Raw genomic sequence first — 24,277 nt, 5'->3', positions numbered from 1 at the left:
TCCAATATTTCTTTTCACGGAATGTTGAAGCATAACTGCATTTAGCAGTTCTTGATTATAACAATTCAAGACCATCTGCTTTGTTGCAATATGCCCGATTAAATGCATTCAAAAGATGAGCCAAGCCCAATAAAGCAATAATCATAGTTGATGGCATCACGAGAGTTCTATCCATGGCTGCATTTAAATGCCATGCGATAAACACAAAAGTTTCGCGATAAGTATCACGTTCACACATTCAGTATTATGTTATTCTACTTGTTTCTTTTGCCAAAGTTGTATTTTGTCAATTATTTTTCTGTTTTTGGTAGTATAACTTTAATGGACAATATTCCAAAACCCATTTGAAGTATCATTTTCATAAAGTTCATACCATATGTGGTATATATTACAAATCTTTAGGGTGGCTTTCCGTGCAAATTTTTTTTCGTGATTTTTTCTGTATAATGACCCATTATTTGAATTTTCCTCTAACTTAAATTACACCTGGGATAAATAAATTCAATTAACTCGTATGTTTTAGCATTGTTGTTAACGATGTTTGTATATTAAGTACAGGATATGATTGTAGATGACAAAATAATATAAAACAGTGAACAGAATCTTGACATTAAGAGGTAACGGGAAAATGAACGTGTTTTGATTTACACTAGCCTATAAGAAATAGCAATATCAACAGTAAAGTGTTGAGGTTCGCGTTAGCCAGATATTGTGCCACATCTTAAATTTAAGTGGTACACTAATATTTTCGTGCAATTATTTGCGTTAATAGATAATTAATTAGTAACAGTAATTGTATCGTGTTAAGGTTAGCTTTAAACAGATACTGTGGAGCATCTAAAGAAACGTTAAGTGATAACAGGAAAAGCAACACGTAATTATTAACGTTAACATTAAGTTAACTAGGATCAGGAAATCATTGTTCGGATTCGCGTATGTAGGAAATCCTAACTAATTTTCCTCATATTCACTTTTAGTTCAATGATTTGAATAATAAATTACCTTATAGAAATACTTTGTATCCGGTAAGTTAAAATCCGGAAATATATCGCAATAAAATAGAAGTTACACGAACCTTTTAGCAAATTCTTACTAGTTGACGCGATTGTTTTGCGCGAAACTTATGAGGTTAACGTAATACGTAATTGGTTAACCGTATTTCAAGGCAGTTCTAAGTCACCATACGTATCAACGTAAATGAAATATTCGCGGAAGAATTACAGCTGAAATGCCCCATTTCTCGAGTCAAATAAATAACAACAGTGAATAGACGTTTTGGTGCAAGGTTGCAATATTTATAAAATATTACAAATACTCGAAATAAATCTTATTGCAGTTTTAAAAACTTCCCTTCTCTTCACGATTTTTTAATTGGCCTTAAAAGAAAAAACAAAGTGAAATTTATAAAATACTCTAAATACAAACATATTAAAAAATTTCATAAGCATGCACTGTTCAAGTATTCTTAATGTCTTAATATTCAAACAAGTTCTATCTAGCACCGAAAATAACGGCACCACTGAAATCTAAAGAAGCTCGATTTCGATATACCCGTATAGTAATTGTCAACGTTTCATTCAAGATTAGCACGTTAAATGAACTAATTATAAGTGTTCACCTTAATCTCTACCACTCATGTCAATAGCAAACAAATGCTTGATTTCACATATTGCAGACGCAATGATTTAATATAACTAAAAAAATAAACCCAACATGTCAGATCAGATCAGTCTAGTACAAACAATACAACTCACAGCTGAACGCCCATTCCGCCTGGGAACTGCTGTCCACACACATAACTACTGTCTTCACACCAGTCTCGGAATTCGCCGTGTTGATTGGTCTCCAAGAAAAAACAGAAATTCAACGCTATCAAAACTTGAGACGCGAAGAGTCCGAAATTTGCTCTGTACTTAAATCACAAGCGACTGGATTTCCAATAATATGTATAATCCGCTTGCTGACTTGATTCCTTCGGTTATTTGCTCCAGACCTCTGCGGCGCAATATATGAGCGTTTTAAATGGTAATATATCCAGGATATAAGTTCTTTTATGGGATGGATTTATATACACTGCACCAATTATACACGCGCAAAACAAAACACGTAAATAGATTTTTGCAGAGTATTTGAATCTGCTTCAATATTTTATACTCCTACAATACGAAGCATGTTCCTGGGATGCATATTACTGGTTGATACATTTGATGGCAGTTGTGTTGAATGAACAGTCATGAAACAAACCGAGAATGAATAATTGTCCTAACATAAGTGGCATCATAAAACAGGATGCACGATGCAAGTATTGTAGTCTATCGTTGCGCCATGGTATACACTCCAAAACGTCATAAGGAAGATAAATTAATGTATCAATAGTAATACATTAATGAGAATCAATAAGTCATTTGACAAAACCACCAATGGCATGTATCAATTCTCAAAACTTTCAGACCCTAGTAGAATCACACAGAGTAACCGTTAGAGGAAATTAAATGCAACGTGACTGGGGGTTTTGCAAATCATGATTAAATACACATTCATAAAGTGAGTATGGTTCCTATGGTAGTACAAATAACTGGCAGTTGTAAACCACGTCAGGAAACACAAACTCGAACACAGCATAGCGGTTTTGTGGCACACTGCCGAGTGGTTATGAGATAACAACTTTAATGATGATTGCACATTGAAAAATACGACAAACAAGCTGATTCTGGAAGACCTTCACCACTATATAAAAGAATTTCAGATTGTATTGCAATAAAAAAAATCCATAAGTGGTAACAAATAAAGAACTGCATTTATCAGTTTATGTACAATTCTAGTAATTGTAAGAAAGAATATTTTTGAATTGTACAGACGTAGTTTCCTATAGGCGGTGTATGGCGCTGCAAATATTTTTCCCAAGGTAATCAAACAAAATAAAAAGGCCCAACGTGTGATAAAACAAAACACTGTAAGGTGTAGGGGTCAAAGGATCTGCTACTCAGCTGAGTATATATTGTTAAAGTTACTCACGATAAAAATGTTCAAAATGCTTATACAAATTATTTTAAAATAACTTATGTAATTTCATACATCAATCAAGGAAAACTATAATAATAGTATGGTCGGAAAATTACTTCTTAAAAAATAATTCACTAAAACGCTTTACAATAGCCATCAGAGAACACGCTGTCAAGGAAACCGATTATTTTGTATCACAGACGTCGGGTAAATATCCGTTCGGTTTAAAGTTGGAAATCGTAGAGGAATAATAATAATTACTGAAGCGACGTTATAATTAGGGATACTTAATTTTAACCTGTTGGCGCATAATTAAATGCAAGTGACTGAAAACACTCACGAAATACCACACACCATAAACAAATATATATATAAAAACTCTAAAAACACTAGGGTAGGGAAGCGCTGGAATTGTAAATGCTAAAGAGAAAACTACAAAGAATGCATGAAATATTTTACGTTTTCCACATGTTCGATGTTTGGTTTCAAACTCAGCAGCATTCCTTTGTTATGTTCTCTTGAAAATTTACGGAATAAATCCAACCCCAATCACATTGAGACGAACGCTCATGAATGTTGCTTCTTGTTTCAAGTTGTTAACCGAACAAACGAATGAATATTGTTTACACACAAAACATACTATAAGACGCCTGAACCTGTTTATCCGCGCAATCTACCTATTCTTGATTTATAATACTATGGGGTATATTCAGGTGCAGATAATATCAATGCAGCGCTCTGTGCGTTGGTTTTCACGAAAACAAGCAGCACATTTTAAGTGAACGATTTACACGCAGCAATATAGAGCACTTAATCAACAAAATTAATAAGTAAAATTAATGACTTGGGAATACTCGTTTTATTTTTATATCAAAAGATAATATAATTCTGCCAACAGCATGGCGTATCCCATGATCAATGTGATGTAACATTACATCGAATTTCGTTTTTATTTTATTTTTATTTTTTATTTTAATTTAAATGTGTACAGCATTGGCCTTTTATGCATTCTGTATTGTTCTTACTGGTGACAACAATAAAGAGAGATCAATTTTCTTTGAAGTGACAACATATTTTCATCTGTGAAAACAAACAGGTTCAAGATTCATATCTGTACCTATATCTGATTGAAAACAAATTTGAGAACGACTCCAATATATTACAATGACAGCCATGTGGTTATCCAATCCTTAAATTGAGGGATAACATAAGAACGTGATTTGTCAAAATGGAACTTCGTATCATCGATTATCACGCCTATACTTTTTGATTACTCACAAAAACGTGGTAAATAATTTTACCTTGAACACCAATAGCATCTTACTTTACACATTGCGAAGACGCAGTAGTATTGTTAAAAATATGTTGCACCTTTTTCTGCAAAACGATGTTTATTCCTTTGAGTTTTAATATCATCAATGCGCATATGAATTATTAACAATTTTAGCCTAACATACTAATTATTGTCCTGGCAACATAAACAAATACATACTTCTCAATAAAAACACTAAAGCGTTTGCCGTAGTGCTTGAAAGGTAAATGGAAAGCAAATTACTGATGAATATTTATTCGTGTTTTGTAAAAGATTGCATGACAATATTACGGAGTAAAACTAAACCCAATCAACTTGCATAGGTCGACGATGCCTGGTGGAAGATTTACAACATTTTAATTTTAAAAGAATTTCATAAGGTTTTACATTTTTGCTATTAAAATTATTTAAAACCACCTGGACTACCTCATTAAAGATCTGTTCAATTATACACGGTAGAAACAGATTTTCATGTTATTCTTGGAAGAATTGATTATAATTTGAAGTAAAAATGGCCAAACAATGTACTTTGATGTAGCCATTATGAACAGTGTTTGCCTACGTCATTTTAAATACGCAATAAATGCCTACACATCATATTTTGTCCACACGAAAGCCTACTTACGCCTACTTACGCGTGCAAAATAACTGTAAATTGGTAATACATGTGTATATTTAAGCAAATTGGTTTGACAGGTGAACATTTAAACGCACAGGAACGAGTAGCATCAGATATCCATTAAGAGAAAGTTTTCACATTGGTGATGATTCAGATTGGGGATTTAAAACGCCATATAAGTATAAACAAAAGCACGGCCTAAATGAGCTCAAAATTATTATACTTTCATACTTGAATACATGTAGAATGGCCAATTAAATCTGCCTTGATTCCAACCAATATCATTTGCTATATTACAATCTCGGTAAACGGTATGTGGGGTATGAGAGATGAGTTACATCACCATTGTAGTATATTTCCTTCTCAACGTTTTAACTTTCATTCTCAAGTCATTGTGGTTAACTTTTTCATTAAAAATACCATTACCCAACACACAAACATACGAATCCTATAATAAGTCTCGATAAAAGGTAACTACTTATGAATTTATTTCACAATATTTAATTACAGTATCTAATCACAATATCCCAATTAATTCCGTTTTTACTTAGAAGAATTAAGGTGTGAAATGGCATCAATATTCATGTATCTTATTTTGGACAAGTTGCGATTGGAATCCTTATTCCATTGTAATAACAATTACATTAACCCGTACTTTTCTACTTTTGTACCGAATAAAATTTATGTAAAGCATGTATCAATTATTATTTTGCATTTAATGTTGATTCTGTTTACAATCTTCGTCCGAATCACAATGTTATGATTTATGCATTAAATAAGTTGTATTACGCAGTCTACTAGATTATCATGAAAACCAATTTACTTTATGCTATAAAAAAGAAAAAAAACTTAGTTTATTTAACTTATGAACGAGAAACAACGACAATAACCGAAAAACAGGCAGAAAACACTCGAGACTTAAACTGGCATGATTAACGTTACACTCTTATGAAAACTAATTTACACGATTTAATGGTTATTTGTCAACTAATTAAATTTCATTACGATGGAATACAGGCAAGCGAAATCTGATACTCAGTGAAACATAGAATCATTTATATAATCTGGTGTGGAAAATGCCGACATAAGCTCAATTCGTGCATTATTTATTTTATTTCATTATTCACGTCTGTGAAACCAATTGATATTTTGCAGCAAATTTACCCTCGTGATACTCTATGTTTTACTATTCTTATTCGATTATATATAAGTGAGAGTACTAAAATATATATTGTTACTCAAAATCAGCACTATAACCAATTTGAAGCACATGCGTGTAGAGGATGATATTGCATAATGTTCTTTCGCGTTTACCTTGCACGATGCATCTAGGTTAAAAGGTTTACTTGCAATTGTAGCTAGATTGATGCAAATAAGAATTTATTATGTATTCATATTCATATTTATTATTGCCCTTTTATGTTTATTTTAAAACCGTATTGAATGCGGAAATTTTTTTAAGAACATTCAGGAAATATTATATTTATAGTGTATAATCATATCATACTATATGCATTTTCATTTAAGAGCCATTTCCAAAAGAAGCAAATATATTATTTTCGGTTTATACATCTGATACAAGTTATATATCAAAGTTACCTTTAAGATGTACATTTCTTGACAACAATGTACCAGTAAAGCATGAACTGATCGCGTGATGTTAGTAAATTATTAGAACTCTGAAGTTCGATTTGTGGAAAGCAAATTTGTTTTAAATATCATTAAAAAACTTATTTAACTACATTTAAATTAAGTCATAACATATGTGTTTTCAAATGTACCATATAAACAGCATTGATACATTATTTGTGTAGAGTATAAAGACAATGAAGAACTTCCATTTATAATTCAACATTCTAAACATATATAACTTTTAGTAATGTTAATATCACTTTAAAAAGGAAGACAAATATTAAACAACAAACCGATTAAATTCACACTGCCTTTTTTATTTAAAAGGAGTTTAATGGCATCTAAGTAATTACAGAAGTTTCATCAGATTGCCATCGGAGTAATAAACTCACGATACTAGGTTAAAGAGTACAAACTAAGCAATAAATGGATTGCCTAGAATGGAAAAAAATTCCTGCACATATTCGATGGATGTTGATTTGAATTCAGTCTCTTTAAAAAATGTAGGAATTATTCTCTCCACAACTTTGAAGCAGTTTTTTATTCTGCTATAAAACGGCTAACTTTAAGAGCACATACCTCTTCAAGAACGTCTAAATCACCAAGGACATAAAACGGTCCTGAACACACTTTATAGTAATGACATGTTTCGATTCAATTGCTTCAAAAATGTATGAGTAGTTCGCCCCAAAAGCTTATAACATTAAATACATACTACCCACGGAAAATACTGTTGACAAAAAGGTTTACGGGATACATGTACACAATGGTATGATTTTATTAATCATTAAGATAATAAATAACAGTAGCATCATATGAATACACCAGGCATGTTTAATTTCAAATTTAAAGGTTGTGCGAACTATTTTTTAGAAAGTTTACTGTTCCATGTTCTATACTTTATATATTGTAAATACTATAATGTTTTGGGTAGCACAATGTTAACGTAAAGTGATGTGAGATTAATAATTTGTTGTTAGGAACATTTGCTCCTTGGTGGCATTCCTAAGTTAACATACATAACCTTCTAAGACCTGTAAGTACCCTTAAAGAGTTGTAGTTTGCAAAAATGAACAGTATAGCAGACGCAAATAAAGGCATAATTTACAAACACATTTTTTTTTAAGTCTGAGAAGACATAACAAGATGACTATTGTTTCATCGTCGGACTATGGAAGCCACACTTGAGTGACATTTCAACTCTTGCTCAAATGGAATCAAATGTGATGCCACAGCAGATATTCCCATGTTTCATGTCATAGAATATTCATGTATGACTGTCTATCAGTTTTTTGGTCACAACAATACAAGACTATCTGCTTATTTTCAATTTGAAATGAGCATGTCTCAGATATCACTAAAATCAAATGATTCCCGCGTTTAAATCTATGAAGTAAACAAGAATAAATGTGATGGAAATAAAATGCGAGTTTGCTAATCCATGCAAGATTGCAGCAACTGTTTCCAAACGAGATAACGCAAGAAACCGTCTGATTAATGAATTAAAAGATGGGCAAAACCAAGAAAGCAACAATTATAGTAAAAGGTACACTGGGTGTACGACTCGTCTCAAAAAGGTTTTACACGGCTCGGCAAGCCTTGCCATGTTAACCTTTCTTCAACTCGTCGGATAAATTCAAGTATACAATCACAATAACATAGTATTCTCTATGTATGCACTAGTTACAATTCATAAGAAAACTTGTTAATTTTTTTTTTTTAATTTATCAATATCCGGTGTGTTTACATCCATTAACGTTTAATTGTGAACCCCACAAAGTCACGTGATTATTCACCATGTTAACATTAAGAGGTATTTTACAGGAATATTTATGGGTTCTAATTAACTAAAGCAGACAAGACAGATTAACAAGTGACATGAATAGTATAGTGTAAAGGTTCGCGTTAGCCTAATATTGTGGGACAGCTCGGTCAACCATAATTCGTAACAATACTAATTACTTGCTATTATTTAAGTTAACATATAACTAATAAGTAACGTGAATATTATTGTGTAGTCGGCGTTAGCAAGATATGGAGGAACAGCTCGAGCAAATTTAATAAGTGACAAGAAACTTAACGTGTTATTTTTACGTTAACATAAAATTAATTAGTAACGAACGTACAATTAAATAGTAACAGAAAATCATCGTTAAGGTTTTTAAAACCATGAAAACGTAACTTATGCCCATTTTAGTTCATGCAGTTCAATAACAAATTAATTAACAGAAATATATATCTAACTAAATAACGTTACGTTTTTCGAGAAATACAAGAAGTGATACCTTTATGTAAGTGGTTAACGCGAAACGTAACGTAAGTGGTTCCTGCAAGACTGTTCTACGCCACCATACGTATCCACACAAATTTATTACTGGGGGAAGAATCATTGCTAAAACACTCATTTACTCGCGTCAAGTAAATAACAACTGCGACTACTTACTTTTGTTTGAAATTGCACAATTTCTCAAAAGTGTTGCATACTCAAATCTTTGAAAACTACCTTACCTCCGCTACGTTACGTTTAAATGGGTTTGAAAAGTATACATGTAAATAATATATAATATTCTAACTACTGACAAGTTAACACAAACTATATTGAAGAATTGTCCATGAATACTTGTTTAATATATTAATATTCTAACAAGTTGTACAATCAGCAACGAAAATAACGCCAAAAATGAATTTAAACAAGCTTGAATTCGATATTCCAGTATCAATCGTTCAAACTGATTGATGGCGTAAACAAGCATTGTAATCGGAACAGAATAACCTATGTCACAGATAATAGATACAATAAATTTTATTTTTGGTAATAGAAATATAAACCCACATGTCATATCTCATAATACACTGCAAAACAATACAACTCACAGCTGAACGCCCATTCCGCCTGGGAACTGTTGTCCACACACATGACTACTGTCTTCACACCACCAGTCTCGGAATTTGCCATATTGATAGGTCTCCCAGAAATAACAAGACTTCAACGCTATCCAAACTTGTGACGCCAAGAGTCCGAATCTGCTCTGTACTTAAATCACAAGCGACTGGATTTCCAATAATATGTATAATCCGCTTGCTGACTTGATTCCTTCGATTATTTGCTCCATACCTCTGCGGCGCAATATATGAGCGTTTAAAATGTTAATATGTCCAGGATATAAGCTCTTTATGAGATGGATGTATATATACTTCACCAATAGTCCAACCACTTTGATACGCAGGCGAGTAGAAGAACGCCATTCCTTAACGACCATTCGAGTTTTTTTGCACGATGCATGTATCGATAAAAGGTTTATCTGCACTTATAGCTACTAGTATATTGATACACGAAGCATTTGCGATGTATAATTAGACATCTGCAATTGTAAGCGTTTCCATATAATCTTCAAAATTCAATAAGGTAGTTTGCACAAATAAGAAATGAAAGGCTAAGAGTTGTTTCTTTAGACAGAAAGAACAGGCAGAATCAACGCCATACTAGTTAAATCAGTGCAGTTGTCAACTGGCAGTATATAACAACTTACAAAATAAAATTTAATCGGGATTTACACTGTAGGGAATCTTGTATAATAATAAAATATGAGAAATGTATATATTCTCCGACCGCTCTTATTGGTTAATACGGTTTACCGTTATTTTTTGTTTACTGTTTACTTTTAGACAGCGTAATATATATCATTTGTACGTTGTTTGTGTAGTTAGGCTTATTCTCAATGTTATATTAGATCTCCAACAAGTAAATCGCAATATGACTCCCACATACATATATGCTGGATGGGAGGTGATAAAATTCACAACCTTGTACTGGGGCCTCTGAAAACACAACGCAAAACAGGTTGATAGCAAATGAAATATAAACTCATCACACAAACACAATATGGAATCTATCAGCAAAAGAACGCGAACGTAACGGAGTTATTTAACATAAACGTTACGCAAAACAGCATATGCATAAATGAACAAACCCCTCCAGTAAAAATAACACTGGATCTATTCAACCAAACAATACGAAAATATCATTGGAGTCTTTTTAACAAGAGCATTACGTTAACCGGTGCTGAAGTTGTATGAACAATACACCAAACAACACTCAAGCTATGTAAACAAAACATCACGCAAAGCAGAATTTGATACAGGAATATTGGAGCTCAAGACATATTTCAGAATGTAAATCACGGTATCCTTTTAGGCAACTGACCAGTTCAACAATGTAATTCATGGTTGTTGCATAAATATGAATTCCATAAAAAACTTTAATTAACTTATAATTCAAGGTAAAATTTATTAGACAGTACTATGCAATATACATGCTCAGTTTAAAAAATAAACAATGTCCATGATGATTTTACAATAGGAAAAAGGGGTGTGCAAAGGAATTAAACAATATGGGTTTGAAACCATGAGGCCAGGCTTGTAGTTTCCCACGAATTCGTGTAAATTTATATGAGAAATCATTTCTCCTATGTAACTAGGTTCGATAGTGTGGATTCTGACCCAAATCGCAATAGCTCAAAATCGTCCGAAAACTTAAACTAATTTGGACCATTGAGTGCGAGTAGTATTTTACACATTTTAATGTCTGAACATAAGTTGTAATGGACCCCAAACAAGCCAATGAACATATATTCGTTGCCAGTGTGTCTCATGAGGGCTGTTTATGTCTCTCATAAATTAGAACTTGTACGCATGTGGTACTTTTGATGTATGTATTGTGGATAAGTTAATGTCTCCAGATGTCTATAAGAGGGGTTAGGGCTTGATAAACAACATGGCGACGTCCATGACGTCAAGACAACATATTTAGTTCATGTTAAACCATTTATCAATTGTTATTGAGTAGTACCATGACTTTTAACGTTGCTTAAATGTATAGAAGGACCGTTTATTGTTTTATTAAAACGACTGCATAACACGCAATTTTTTTTACGTGTGAACAGGACCCTCTTTTTACGTCGACATGCGTCATTACAGAGTGTGAGTTCTGTCGTTTGAAATCGATTCGCAAATACATTTTGTATGATTTTTTTTAAATAGTCTATAACAGTATGCATCAATGCCAGTTTAGCTCTATGTCACAAACTGTTTATATTCACAGTGCCTGTCCAAGCTAATCACAAACCATAGCCTATTATATCTCCTTAAGAAAAAAATAACTGGGAGAAAAGAGCTCTTGAATATATTAAACGTCCAATTAAATAACTCGATCTCGTGTCATTATTCTTGTGTGAATGTACTACTATATCGATTGAGTGAAATATAACTGTGTTTATCTCAGTTGCTGTTATTTCGTCAATATCTGCGTGGTCATTGGATAAAACAATATTATATGTACCATATGAATACATAACATCAACGTCATTGGTATATAATTTGCAATATCTAAATCGTTATACCCATATTCAACAAATAAAAGGCTGCAATACTGCACATTTAGATATATTAATGGAAGGTCATCATTGCAGCAAATTACTAGAGGAAACGTGATATGATCATGTTTGACGTAACTAAAGACGTTAAATATGTTGTCATAGCGGATGCAACTGTTATGAAATGCTATTACAAGTCTCTTAACGAGGACAATCAAACCTTTCATTCCTTTTGATTTCATTGGTTCCAACAGAAAATATCAGAAAATAATTAGCCGCGAAAATCACATTAAAAAGAAAGTTTTCTCCCCATACGTTTAATTGACTGTTCGTATGTAATGTTAATTACCGACAGTTATGCAATGCATGCATGCGTTTCCAATCCCTTGATAATGGCTACAATAACATATTTCCTAACGCTATCGGATAATTCCGATACTGTCTCGGCGCCATACTGCAAACATATAGGATAGTATATTTCAAATTAAACTATGTAAATAAACCAAATGGATTTTTTTCAAATAAAGTAGTATATATCAACGTTCAGGCACCTCATGGACGTTGAATATTAAAGTGATTCTTGTTTAAATACTTCTGTAAATTTTAATTTGTACAACAAAATGCAGAATTTTGGTAATGTTATTGCCGGGAATCGTCGAGATAGATACATGGTCTGTTATCACAAAAGACTGCATTAGGATTAGCGCGCTTCACGGAATTTTCAAAACCCGAAAAATAAGAATCTATCCTTAAGAAAACACACATATAACAACACAATATATTCACATATGATCAATGACGTAAATAATATTTAACCGAACCTTGATCACAATCACAATACAACAAATTTGTTAACACTTTATCGTTTTTTTTGTATTTTTATATTAAGTAGATAAATACATGAATGTACAGAGATAGAAACTATTGATAATATATTAAATAGTTGTAAGAAGGTGAAGTGCGTATACATTGTCAATTTGATTGGGTTTTCAAGAATGTCTGCTTGATAACAATATCAGATTATCTGGGGGGGGGGGGGGTTATAGAAAAGAACGTGCCTTTGACATCATAAACGCATTGCTAAATCAGGAGAATTTGTTGTAGTCCCTGGAGTAAAACAAAACGGAAACGAAATGTAATTTGCTACTATGAAATCCATTAAAGAATCAGGCATTATCATTGTATCATTGGTATAACTATTTCAAACGAAACAACTTCTTTGTTGCACATCTCCGGCATATCGACGTATATGTCCCTCCATATATATAACAAACGGGTAAGATACTTATGCCAGTCACATGTGTATATTGTCTTACAGCCTTGCAACGAATATACCGCCTACATAATTAACAACTTTACCTGCTCATGTTTTGATAACAAATCCGAAATAACAAGAAAATGTGCAAAATGCTATTGAAACCGCCACAACATGTTTTCTTTAGATTTGCATTTTACACTGACAACTAAGGATACGGAAGCGCATAGTGTTGCAAATCAATTGACAAACAATCTTACTTACAGATAAACGCCAATTCCGCTTGGAGGCTAATGTCAACACACATCGTCAGAAAAATTCAACAAACGAGAGACGTTTTCAGTTCGTTAATTAATATGTGTATGATACCTTAGGGTGCACCAATGCCATCATTCTCCACATTTACACTCCTCGAAAGCTCCCCCGTTGTTTATAAACTAAACAGCTGGGTTTACGACAATATTTATATTAGTTTCACTTATTTGCCCGAAGTTGTTTATATATGCGAATTAAATGATAACAGTTCCAGACAAAAACCTCTTTAATGGCCTATATTTTAATACAATACTAGCTTTAAGTATCCCAGATTTAAACGGGTTGATCACTTCGTCCCCTAGTTGCTTACCTCGTACGATGTTAAATACTCCTTTGGGTAGTTCATGCAGTGAAGTGATAAGACCCTTCTCAGGGAAAATCGGCCTTCATGCATGTGCGTAAAATATCGACCCCAGGGACGACACTATCCGCTTTTATGGATTTTTTTGCTTGAAGAAAGTCTCTCATAAACAAAAAATCCAGTCTAGTCTGAAAGTATATTTCCTGATTGGCATGTGCAGACTGCACAGTCTAACCTAGGACGACGATTTGTGAACATTTTTACGCACGGCTTTCCCAGAGATCTGCTCGTATTATGTTATAAAGATGCTTTGGCCGCAGACAATAATGACTATAATGAGCTATAGGATGAAGCGTTGTATAAATATGTCGTGCTAAAGAACACAACATAGTATACAAGATTTGAATTACATTAGCAAACGAAACGTGATGAAGAAAATGATACTGTCTGATTGTTGTGTTCCAAAAAAGTTCCTTCAATTGCTTATTTGCGATGTAAATGACTAAACTATCGTTATCCTACTGCAAAGAGTAAATATATAACTTATTTATTGTCCACTTAATAGTTTAAATGATTAATTTAAATCATCAATAAAAATATCATTTTCAGCGTCCGAATCTTTTCCGTAATCGGATTGTCAAAACATATAACAATCGACGCAAACCAGAATAAAGCTTATCACGTTCCTTTATACCGTCGCCAATGAATACTTATTGTTCCAACATAGTGCTTCCACTCTGAAGTTAACAAAATCAAACCAGAAGAACAATCAGAGAAGCAAAAGCAATTATTCACATTTGTATTGCAACGTATGCAAGAAATAATTACCCATACGTTCCAATAAAAACTAAAAAAACAAGAGTGTTAAAATAATACAAAACGATTCCGGGAAAGTTCTCCTTGCTTTGTATAAGAAGTGGCCTGAGTTCCAAAAATAATGGAATTCTGCCTATGCAACTGTTACAACATTAGTATTTGCTGACAAAAATCCAAGACAAGCATCTATGTAATGATTTTAGACACGCACGGAACAACTTACTTGCACTTAATAGATTTTCAAGTCATATTTGATACTGCTTTTCGTGAAATGTTCAGCAAGCGTGTTCAGCAAACACGTGTCTATCATGGTAGGTAGATTCACAGGGAAACAGTTAAATAATCCAATAAACGTATACACGTCGCAGACAATCATGCCGCGGATTCATTTTGATATAAGCGGTGTAAGCATACATAATTTATACCGAATCATTGGATGTATTATATTGTATTTTTAGTTATGGTTTTTAATTATTAAAAAAACAATGGGTTGTGATTAAATTTCCACCATTTATATATTTCCGTCGTTTGGCTACCTTTTTAGTTGCAAATATGTGACTTTGTTTTATAAATAGTTGACATATATTAACAAACAAAACCGCAACTGGCGTTTGCCAGCAGGAAAGGGAAAATATTCACAGACAAGTTCACTATAAACAAACTGAACAACATCAATGTATTGAACAAATTGAATGCGCATATTAGCTACCATTTTCAAAACCAGTAAAAATGATAAAAACTACAAAATCTATTATAATAACTTTTCATATTTCAATTTACTCAATACACTAAGTATTTTACAATGATTCAGTGAAGCTGTCAAGGAAATAAATACTTTAGCGACATTGACATTGTGCCATCGAGTATACATATGCGCATACATACTGAACAAATATTTTCAAGCACAATTCTGATAGCAATAACTCCACCAAATTATATTTACCGAACAGATGACATGATGGTAAGGAATCAATTGTATCACTAAAGTATTTATGCATGAGATGAAAACTTTTCCGTTTAAAATAGCCTTAAACCACGTGAATGTTTTATTAAAGCCTTGTTTTACATATACTTTAAACAGTTGTTCATGTAATTCTTCGACAACCGGAGATACCAGCTAACATGTTTTTTGCTAACTGGTGTTCTTTTTTGTTCAAGGATCATCTTACATTTTCCTGTCTATTGCCATCGAAAATAAAATAATAATAATAATGATGACAATAATAATAATAATAATAATAATAATAATAATAATAATAATAATAATAATAATAATAATGATGATAAAAATAAAAATAAATAAAATAATAATAATGATAACAATAATAATTATAATAATAATAATAATAATAATAATAATAACAATAATAATAATAATAATAATAATAATAATAATAATAATAATAACAATAATAATAATAATAATTATTATTATAATGATGATAATAATAAAAATAAATAAAATAATAATAATAATAATAATAACAATAATAATAATAATAATAATAATAATAATAATAATAATAATAATAATAACAATAATAATAATAATAATAATAATAATAATAACAATAATAATAATAATAATAATAATAACAATAATAATAATAATAATAATAACAATAATAATAATAATAATAATAATAATAATAATAATAATAATAATAATAATGATAATAATATAGAGGATATTTGTTGGATCCGGTGGATTATCGATTTTAATTCACGAGTGATCATAGAAAATAATATTTTCACGAGTGGCGCAGCCACGAGTGAAAATATATGTTTTCTATGATCACGAGTGAATTAAAGTCGATAATCCACCGAATCCAACAAATTTTCTTTTTATTTAATGCATTTTTTCACAGTTTATATACATTGTTCAAGAGTTTAACTAACGAATTTTGCTGGGATAATGACGTCATTTCGTCAAAAAAATGACGTCATTTCACAGTAAACAATGAAAATTATCGATAATTCTCACTGATAATTTTCACTGTTTGAAACAGTGAAATTATCAGTTTTAATTCACTGATATTTCTCTATAAACCACCGGAAAGCATTAAATAAAATGATAATAATAATAATAATAATAATAATAATAATAATAATAATAATAATAATAACAATAATAATAATAATAATACTAATAATAATAATAATAATTATGATAATAATAAAAATAAATAAAATAATAATAATAATAATAACAATAATAATAATAATAATAATAACAATAATAATAATAATAATAATAATAATAATAATAATAATGATAATCATAATGATAATAAAAATGATAATAATAATAATAATAATAATAATAATAATAATAATAATAATAATAATAATAATAATAATAATAATAATGATAATAATAATGATAATAAAAATGATAATAATAATAATAATAATAATAATAATAATAATAATAATAATGATAATAATAATAATAATAATAATACTAATAATAATAATAATAATAATGATAATAATAATAATGATAATAATAATAATAATAAAAATAATAATAATAATAAAAATAATAATAATAATAATAATAACAATACGTAAACGCTATTTGAACTATTTGCCCTTGCCAATTTCAATATGCAAACAATACATTCAAATGGGTTTCTTTCCACAGCATAGGTAAAGAAGACCAATGAGCCTATTTATGAGTGCATAACATGTGTTGATAGATCATACATTCGGGAATAGTGAACGATTTCGTTTCGCAGGTGAATATTTCAACGCACAGAAACGTTGACTGTATGCATGAGAAGAAAAGTTACATATAACTTCCTATAGAAGGTTCTTTAGATTATAGTAATTATAATGGGTGGTGCGGTGGTCGAGTGGTAACACTCTGGTCTACCATTCCAGATGTCCCCGGTTCAAATCCCGGCCGGGGCACTGGAAATTTCAGAAATGCTTCAAGTGTTTCCCACCCAACTAGAGATGTACTGGTATGATACCCAGGTAATTCTCGCGTGTATCGGTGCTATACACTGAGCACGTAAAAGAACCAAGGTATCTATTCGCAAAGAGCTAGGGTATCGCACCCGGATTCCTTGTATCCCAATACTGTCTCTTCTGCTTGCTGTCTCTTCAGCAAAACCAAAGGACCCCATTGGAAATAAGTGCTTGCACTTTCATGGGTTATCCTTGACCGCAAGGTCAAAATAAATACATACATACATACATAGTACCGGTATATATCTCTGTCAAGTCATTGTGGTTAACTATTTAACTTAAACTGACATTGACCACACACATAAACGTGTAGTATTGTTTTGGGTTAGCTAACTATGAAGTAACGTCACAATATTTAAATCCAATCTGAACTTAAAAGGTGACAATTTTGCTTTTTATATAACTGCTGTGACATTGACCCTGATCTCATCCATTCAAGGTGAAATTCAAAGTGCAAAATTTCATAAATATATCTCATTTTAACAAGTTATTATTCGATTTATTTAAGTAAATCAATTATTATGTAAAATATATCAACAAGCTTTTTTTTTGTTCATTTGAGTTCAATTCTGCTTACAATTTTCGTACGAATAAACAAATAATGCATTAAACCTATTCCATAACACAATCAATTTGGTGTTTGATATATCAATTTAATAGAACCTTAAACTATTGAAACTTCAACTACTAAAGGAGTGTTTTGAAAAACAGGCGGACAACATTTAAGAGTTAAACCGATATAATTGACGTCAGACTAGAACGAAAAAAGATGTGTTCCAAGTTTGAATGGTGATCTAATAGACTTGATTGAAATGCAATTTAATCTCTAATCCAGACAAACGCGGACGGATATTCGATTATAAATAAAGCCATTTATAAAATATCGTATGGAATACATTACGCCATAGGAGCATCTCTTGCATTTTTCATTTTATCTGATTATTCACGTATGTGGAAGCCATTTATATTTTACTACAAATTTGCCCACATGGAACTTCATGTTTTACTATTTTTATTGGATTATATTAAACTGCCAGTTATACAAACACATGTTCAAAACAATTTGTTCTTGAACGTCTCCATATTGTTCAACCAATTTGATACACAGGCGATTATCAGAACGCCATTCCATAACGATCATTCGAGTTTTTCTTGCACGAAGTATGTATCGACATGCAATTGTTAACTGGGAAGATCTTACAACTATGCTGTGTTCCTCCATAACAAAAACTTTAATAAAACTAAGTACCATATTAAGCAAAGACAATTAATTATTTGTGGCACTTAAGTTAAGAAATGTTCGAGTCTTAAATTATTGATTATTATGCAGCATAGAAAACACGTCATGGACCCCAATTAGAATGCAAATAAAGTCAAGACGTGAAAGCATAAAATGTAGTAAAACTGAAACGTGCAAAAGCATTAGCAAGAGACGCATTCATAGTATCATCCGCCTTTTATTGCACGTGAAAGATGGAGAGCGTTGAGGGTTTTAACCATTTCAAATGCTACTTAAAGTATTATTATCAAACTCTTAAACATTTAATAAATGATTTATTTACATTAACTTAATACAAAACAGACTCATTTAACTCTTTTATCCGTACATTTAAAGAAGAACCAATTAAGCTATCATTGGCAATCGAAGCACAAACGGGTTAACGATGCTTTGGAAATCAGTTGTTTTAATTTCAAAACAGGAAATGTTAGTTAGTTAAAACAAATTTAATTTCAAGAACAATCATATTATATACAGAGTATGTATACATAGGTACACTTGATTTACATGTTTCGAAAATGGATAAGAACGAAAGACCAAGTCTTGTAAAGTTTTTCTCCGTACATAGTTTTTGCAGGATTGTAACTTTACGATTCAGTGGGTGTTTATAATTTTTTAGTAAACATACAATATGGCAATTTAAATAAAAGAAGGAAAAGTTTAAATAAAATAAACATTGTGTAATACAATTAGAAGAAGCGAAAAAAGATATTGACACAGGGATCGGACGAAGGAAGCTGAAGAAAACGTACCGATATATTGTGGAATACAGATGTTTGAAAAATTGCTTTTTGTTATTTTTGATTGTATTTTAATTTTATGTTTTGATGTTTGGTGTGACAGATAACTAGGTATCAAAGCGTTCACTATGCTGTATATACGTGTGAACTGCATAAAAAATACGAGTAATTTTTCTCAAAGTCAATACTTTTATCTCCATAAAATAATGTGTTAAGAGATGTAGGTGCAAAAGCGGTAATTGCATTGATTAGAACTTCTCATTGTTGTCTGAACCGGTCGAATTCTAGAAAATAATGATATACGGTTTCGATAGCTCCACAACTACATAAGGGTGACTGAACAATATTGCACATATAAAGGTCTTGATTTAATGAACTACAACGAGTTCTGAGTCTTGTATGGAGCATTTGTTGGCGTCTTTCGCCATAGAAGTACAGTGATTTAGGTTTAATAGTATCGCTAGAAAGAAGCATTTTAAACGAATGAATCAGCATTACGTGTTTCTAGTGGGAGATTGTTCCATTCTGTTATTGCGGAGGGTACGAACGAGTTTTAGTATTAGGTAGTGTGAGCTGTCACATTTATAATGTGTACTCCGTTACGTAATGGATACGAGCTGTTGCTTTGGACTGTTGCGGGAACTAAAGATATAAGGTTGTGGAAATGGATTTGTTGAGAAATGCTCGACATAATATGAATGTAATATTTTTGAAGTATTGGTATTTGTAGTTTTCAAGCTATCCGAGATAAAGATACACATTCACACACTATAACATTAAAAATCATACACCTCTGAATGCATTCTCATTTTAGAAAAAAATCCACGATAAACAAATATCTACTTCTCGGTCTGATTAAATTTATATATCACATTTACTTTTAAGATGTAGCCTTTGGCCATCAATGTATCCGTACAGCATGAACTAAAAGACGCGTGTCGTTAACACAATCATTCTGGATTCGGTTGTTGAAAAGCAAACGTTTTAAATGTTATTAAAACTTTTTTAATTACATTTAAATAAAGAGATTGCTTACTCGTGTAACCTATCTATAAAATAGAGTCAGTATTCTGTAAGACTCTATAGACAATGGATAATGATCAACAGTCCGAACATATATTGCTTTTAGTATTTTCAAAGCATTATTTAAAAGTATGGCTAATAATACACAATACATCTCTTACATTCTTAAAGGTTCTAATTATAGTCAGGAGTATATTAATAAGGGATAAAGCTGAGAGCACATAATTCATCAATAAACGAATAACTGTGCGTGACAATTGATTTTGCACATGTTGGTGACATGTTTAAAATTTTAATTCAGTCGATTGAGAAATGAAGATGAAAGTGTTTGCACAAACTTAAATTCATTTATACATCTGCTGTCAAAATGTTCAACGGTACATTACTTAAGAATGCCTTGATCAATGAGCACAAAAGAGTGTCTTGTACATAAACACTTCACTGAAAAGTTCCAATTCAATCGCTTAAGAAATTTAGAAGACGTTCGCCCCGAAAGTTTATTAAATTATACACATACAATCCGTTGACAAACCATGGACATACCAACCTACACCATTTCACTATTTTCAAACGGAATCCATCAGGCATATTTAACTTTAAATGGTTTTGTGAAATAATTTTCCAGACAACAAATATTTCACTATTTTTAAATAACCAAATGTTTGGAAAGCACACCGTATATGCAGTGATAAGCGAGATTGTAATTGTCTTGAGAAACATCAGCTTCTTGGTAGCATTCCTTATTAACAGACAAAACCGTATAAGATCTTGATGTACTATAAAAAATGTATTTTGCACAATGAACAACATAACAGACACAAATACAGGTAGAATTTACAATAACCGGTTTTTAAAAGTGTTAAATGACATAACCACATAACTAGTTGTCCAATCTCGGACGAGGACTATAACGTCAAATTAGGCAAAGTGCTATTTTGAATATTGCTTAAAGTTACTCCAGTTCAATTCCACAACTTATTTTCTAATGTTTCATTTCACGGAATGTTCAAGAATGACTGCATTTAGCTTGGATTATAACAATTCAATACCATCTGCTTTTTTCCATTTGAAATTAACATGCCTCTGATGTCAATTATTGCTGAATCAGTTAGAAACAACGTTGAAATCCCTCAAGTAAACGACAATGAATGAAATGACGATGACATGGGAGTTTGATAATCAGAAATCGATTAAACTGTGGCCATAAACGAAACTGTTGTGACGAACCGGCAGATTAATTGCATTTTAAAGATTAGCAAAGCCCAAGAAAGCGATCATTATAGTTGACGGCACCCCAAGAGAGTAATATCTATGGTGGCATATAACTACCATTCGATAACCTCATTCGTTTCGCGGTACTTATCACTTAAAAAATTTCAGTATCGTGTTATTCTACACGTATCTTGCCAATTTTGCCATAGTTTTCTTTTGTCAGTTATTTTCCTGCTTAAGTGAAATCTGACCTGAAAGTGCACCAAGCTGTCAAAAGACTGTCAGTGAACAGAATCTTGACATTAAGAGGTAACGGGAAAATGAACGTGTTTTGATTTACACTAGCCTATAAGAAATAGCAATATCAACAGTATGGTGTTGAGGTTCGCGTTAGCCAGATATTGTGCGACATCTTAAATTTAAGAGGTACACTAATATTTTCGTGCAATAATTTGCGTTAATAGATAATTAATTAGTAACAGTAATTGTATCGTGTTAAGGTTAGCTTTAAAAAGATACGGTGGAGCATCTAAAGATTAAGGTTAGCTTTAAAAAGATACGGTGGAGCATCTAAAGAGACGTTAAGTGGTATCAGGAAAAGCAACACGTTATTATAAACGTCAACATTAGGTCAACTTGGATCAGAAAATCATTGTTCGGATTCGCTTATGTAAGATCCTAACTATTCTTCCTCATATTCACTTGTTTTAGTTCAATAATTTGAATAATAAATTACCTTATAGAAATATTCTGTATCCGTTAAGTTAATATCCGGAAATATATCGCAATAAAATAGAAGTTACACGAACCTTTTAGCAAATGCTTACTAGTTGACGCGATTGTTTTGCGCGAAACTTTTGAGGTTAACGTAATACATAATTGGTTAACCGTATTTCAAGGCAGTTCTAAGTCACCATACGTATCAACGTAAATGAAATATTCGCGGAAGAATTACTGCTGAAATGCCCCATTTCTCGAGTCAAATAAATAAGGACAGTGAATAGACGTTTTTGGTGTAAGGTTGCAATATTTATAAAATATTACAAGTACTCGAAATAAATCTTATTGCAGTTTAAAAAACTTCCCTTCTCTTCACGATTTTTTAATTGACCTTAAAAGAAAAACAAAGTGAAATTCATATAATACTCTAAATACAAACATATTAAAAAATTTCATAAGCATGCACTGTTCAAGTATTCTTAATGTATTAATATTCAAAAAAGTTATATCTAGCACCGAAAATAACGGCACCACTTAAATCTAAAGAAGCTCGATTTCGATATACCCGTATAATAATTGTCCATGTTTCATTCAAGGTTAGCACTTTAAATGAACTAATTATAAGTGTTCACCTTAATCTATACCACTCATGTCAATAGCAAACAAATGCTTGATGTCACATATTGCAGACGCAATGATTTAATATTACTAAAAAAATAAACCCAACATGTCAGATCAGATCAGTCTAATACAAACAACACAACTCACAGCTGAACGCCCATTCCGCCTGGGAACTGTTGTCCACACACATCACTACTGTCTTCACACCAGTTTCGCAATTCGCCATGTTGATATCTCTCAAAGAAAGAACAAAAATTCAACGCTATCCGAACTTGAGACGCGAAGAGTCCGAACGTTGTTCTGTGCTTAAATCACAAGCGACTGGATTTCCATTAATATGTATAATCCGCTTGCTAAACTGATTCCTTCGGTTATTTTCTCCAGACCTCTGCGGCGCAATATATGAGCGTTTTAAATGGTAATATATCCAGGATATAAGCTCTTTTATGAGATGCATTTATATACACTGCACCAATTATACACGCGCAAAACAGAACACGTTAATAGATATTGCAGAGTATTTGAATCTGCTTCAATATTATATACTCCTACAATACGAAGCATGTCATTTGGATGCAGACGTACTGGTAGATACATTGGATGGCAGTTGTGTTGAATGAACACTCATGATATAAACCGAGAATGAATAATTGTCTTAACATTAGTTGCATCATAAAAACAGGATGCACGATGCACGTATTGTAGTCTATCGTTGCGCCATGGTATACACTTATGAAAACATAATAAGGAAGATAAATTAATTTATCAATATTTATTGATTAATGAGAATCAATAAGTCATTTGACAAAACCACCAATGGCATGTTTCAATTCTCAAAACTTTAAGACCGTAGTAGAATCACACAGAGTAACCGTCAACGGAAAATAAATGTAACGTCACTGGGGGATTTACAAATCGTCCTTAAATACACGTTCATAAAGTGAGTATGGTTCCCATGGTAATACAAATAACTGGCAGGTGTGAACCACAACGTGAAACAAAAAATAGAACACAGCATAGCGTTAATGTGGTAGACTGCCGAGAGGTTATGAGATAACAACTTCAATCATGACTGCACATT

At 31.8% G+C, this 24,277-nt stretch overlaps 1 protein-coding gene across 2 annotated transcripts in view; it reads right to left on the bottom strand.

The window, feature by feature from the left end:
• Positions 1–24,277, bottom strand: part of LOC127881897 (universal stress protein in QAH/OAS sulfhydrylase 3'region-like) — a 146,827-nt gene that overhangs the window by 98,794 nt on the left and 23,756 nt on the right. Inside the window, exon 1 of one of the 2 annotated variants that reach the window (XM_052430099.1) lies at positions 23,344–23,700. The exons of the other annotated variant lie outside the window; for it this stretch is intronic. Within the exon in view, the coding sequence (XP_052286059.1) occupies positions 23,344–23,422 (79 nt within the window). The 5' untranslated portion in view covers positions 23,423–23,700. Of the gene's footprint in view, positions 1–23,343; positions 23,701–24,277 lie in introns of those variants that run through there. 2 annotated transcript variants of the gene reach the window in all.

This window comes from Dreissena polymorpha, chromosome 5, assembly GCF_020536995.1.
Source record: "Dreissena polymorpha isolate Duluth1 chromosome 5, UMN_Dpol_1.0, whole genome shotgun sequence".
NCBI lineage: Eukaryota > Metazoa > Mollusca > Bivalvia > Myida > Dreissenidae > Dreissena > Dreissena polymorpha.
Note: the sequence above shows the minus strand (reverse complement) of the source record. Positions and strands in the feature narration are given on the sequence as shown.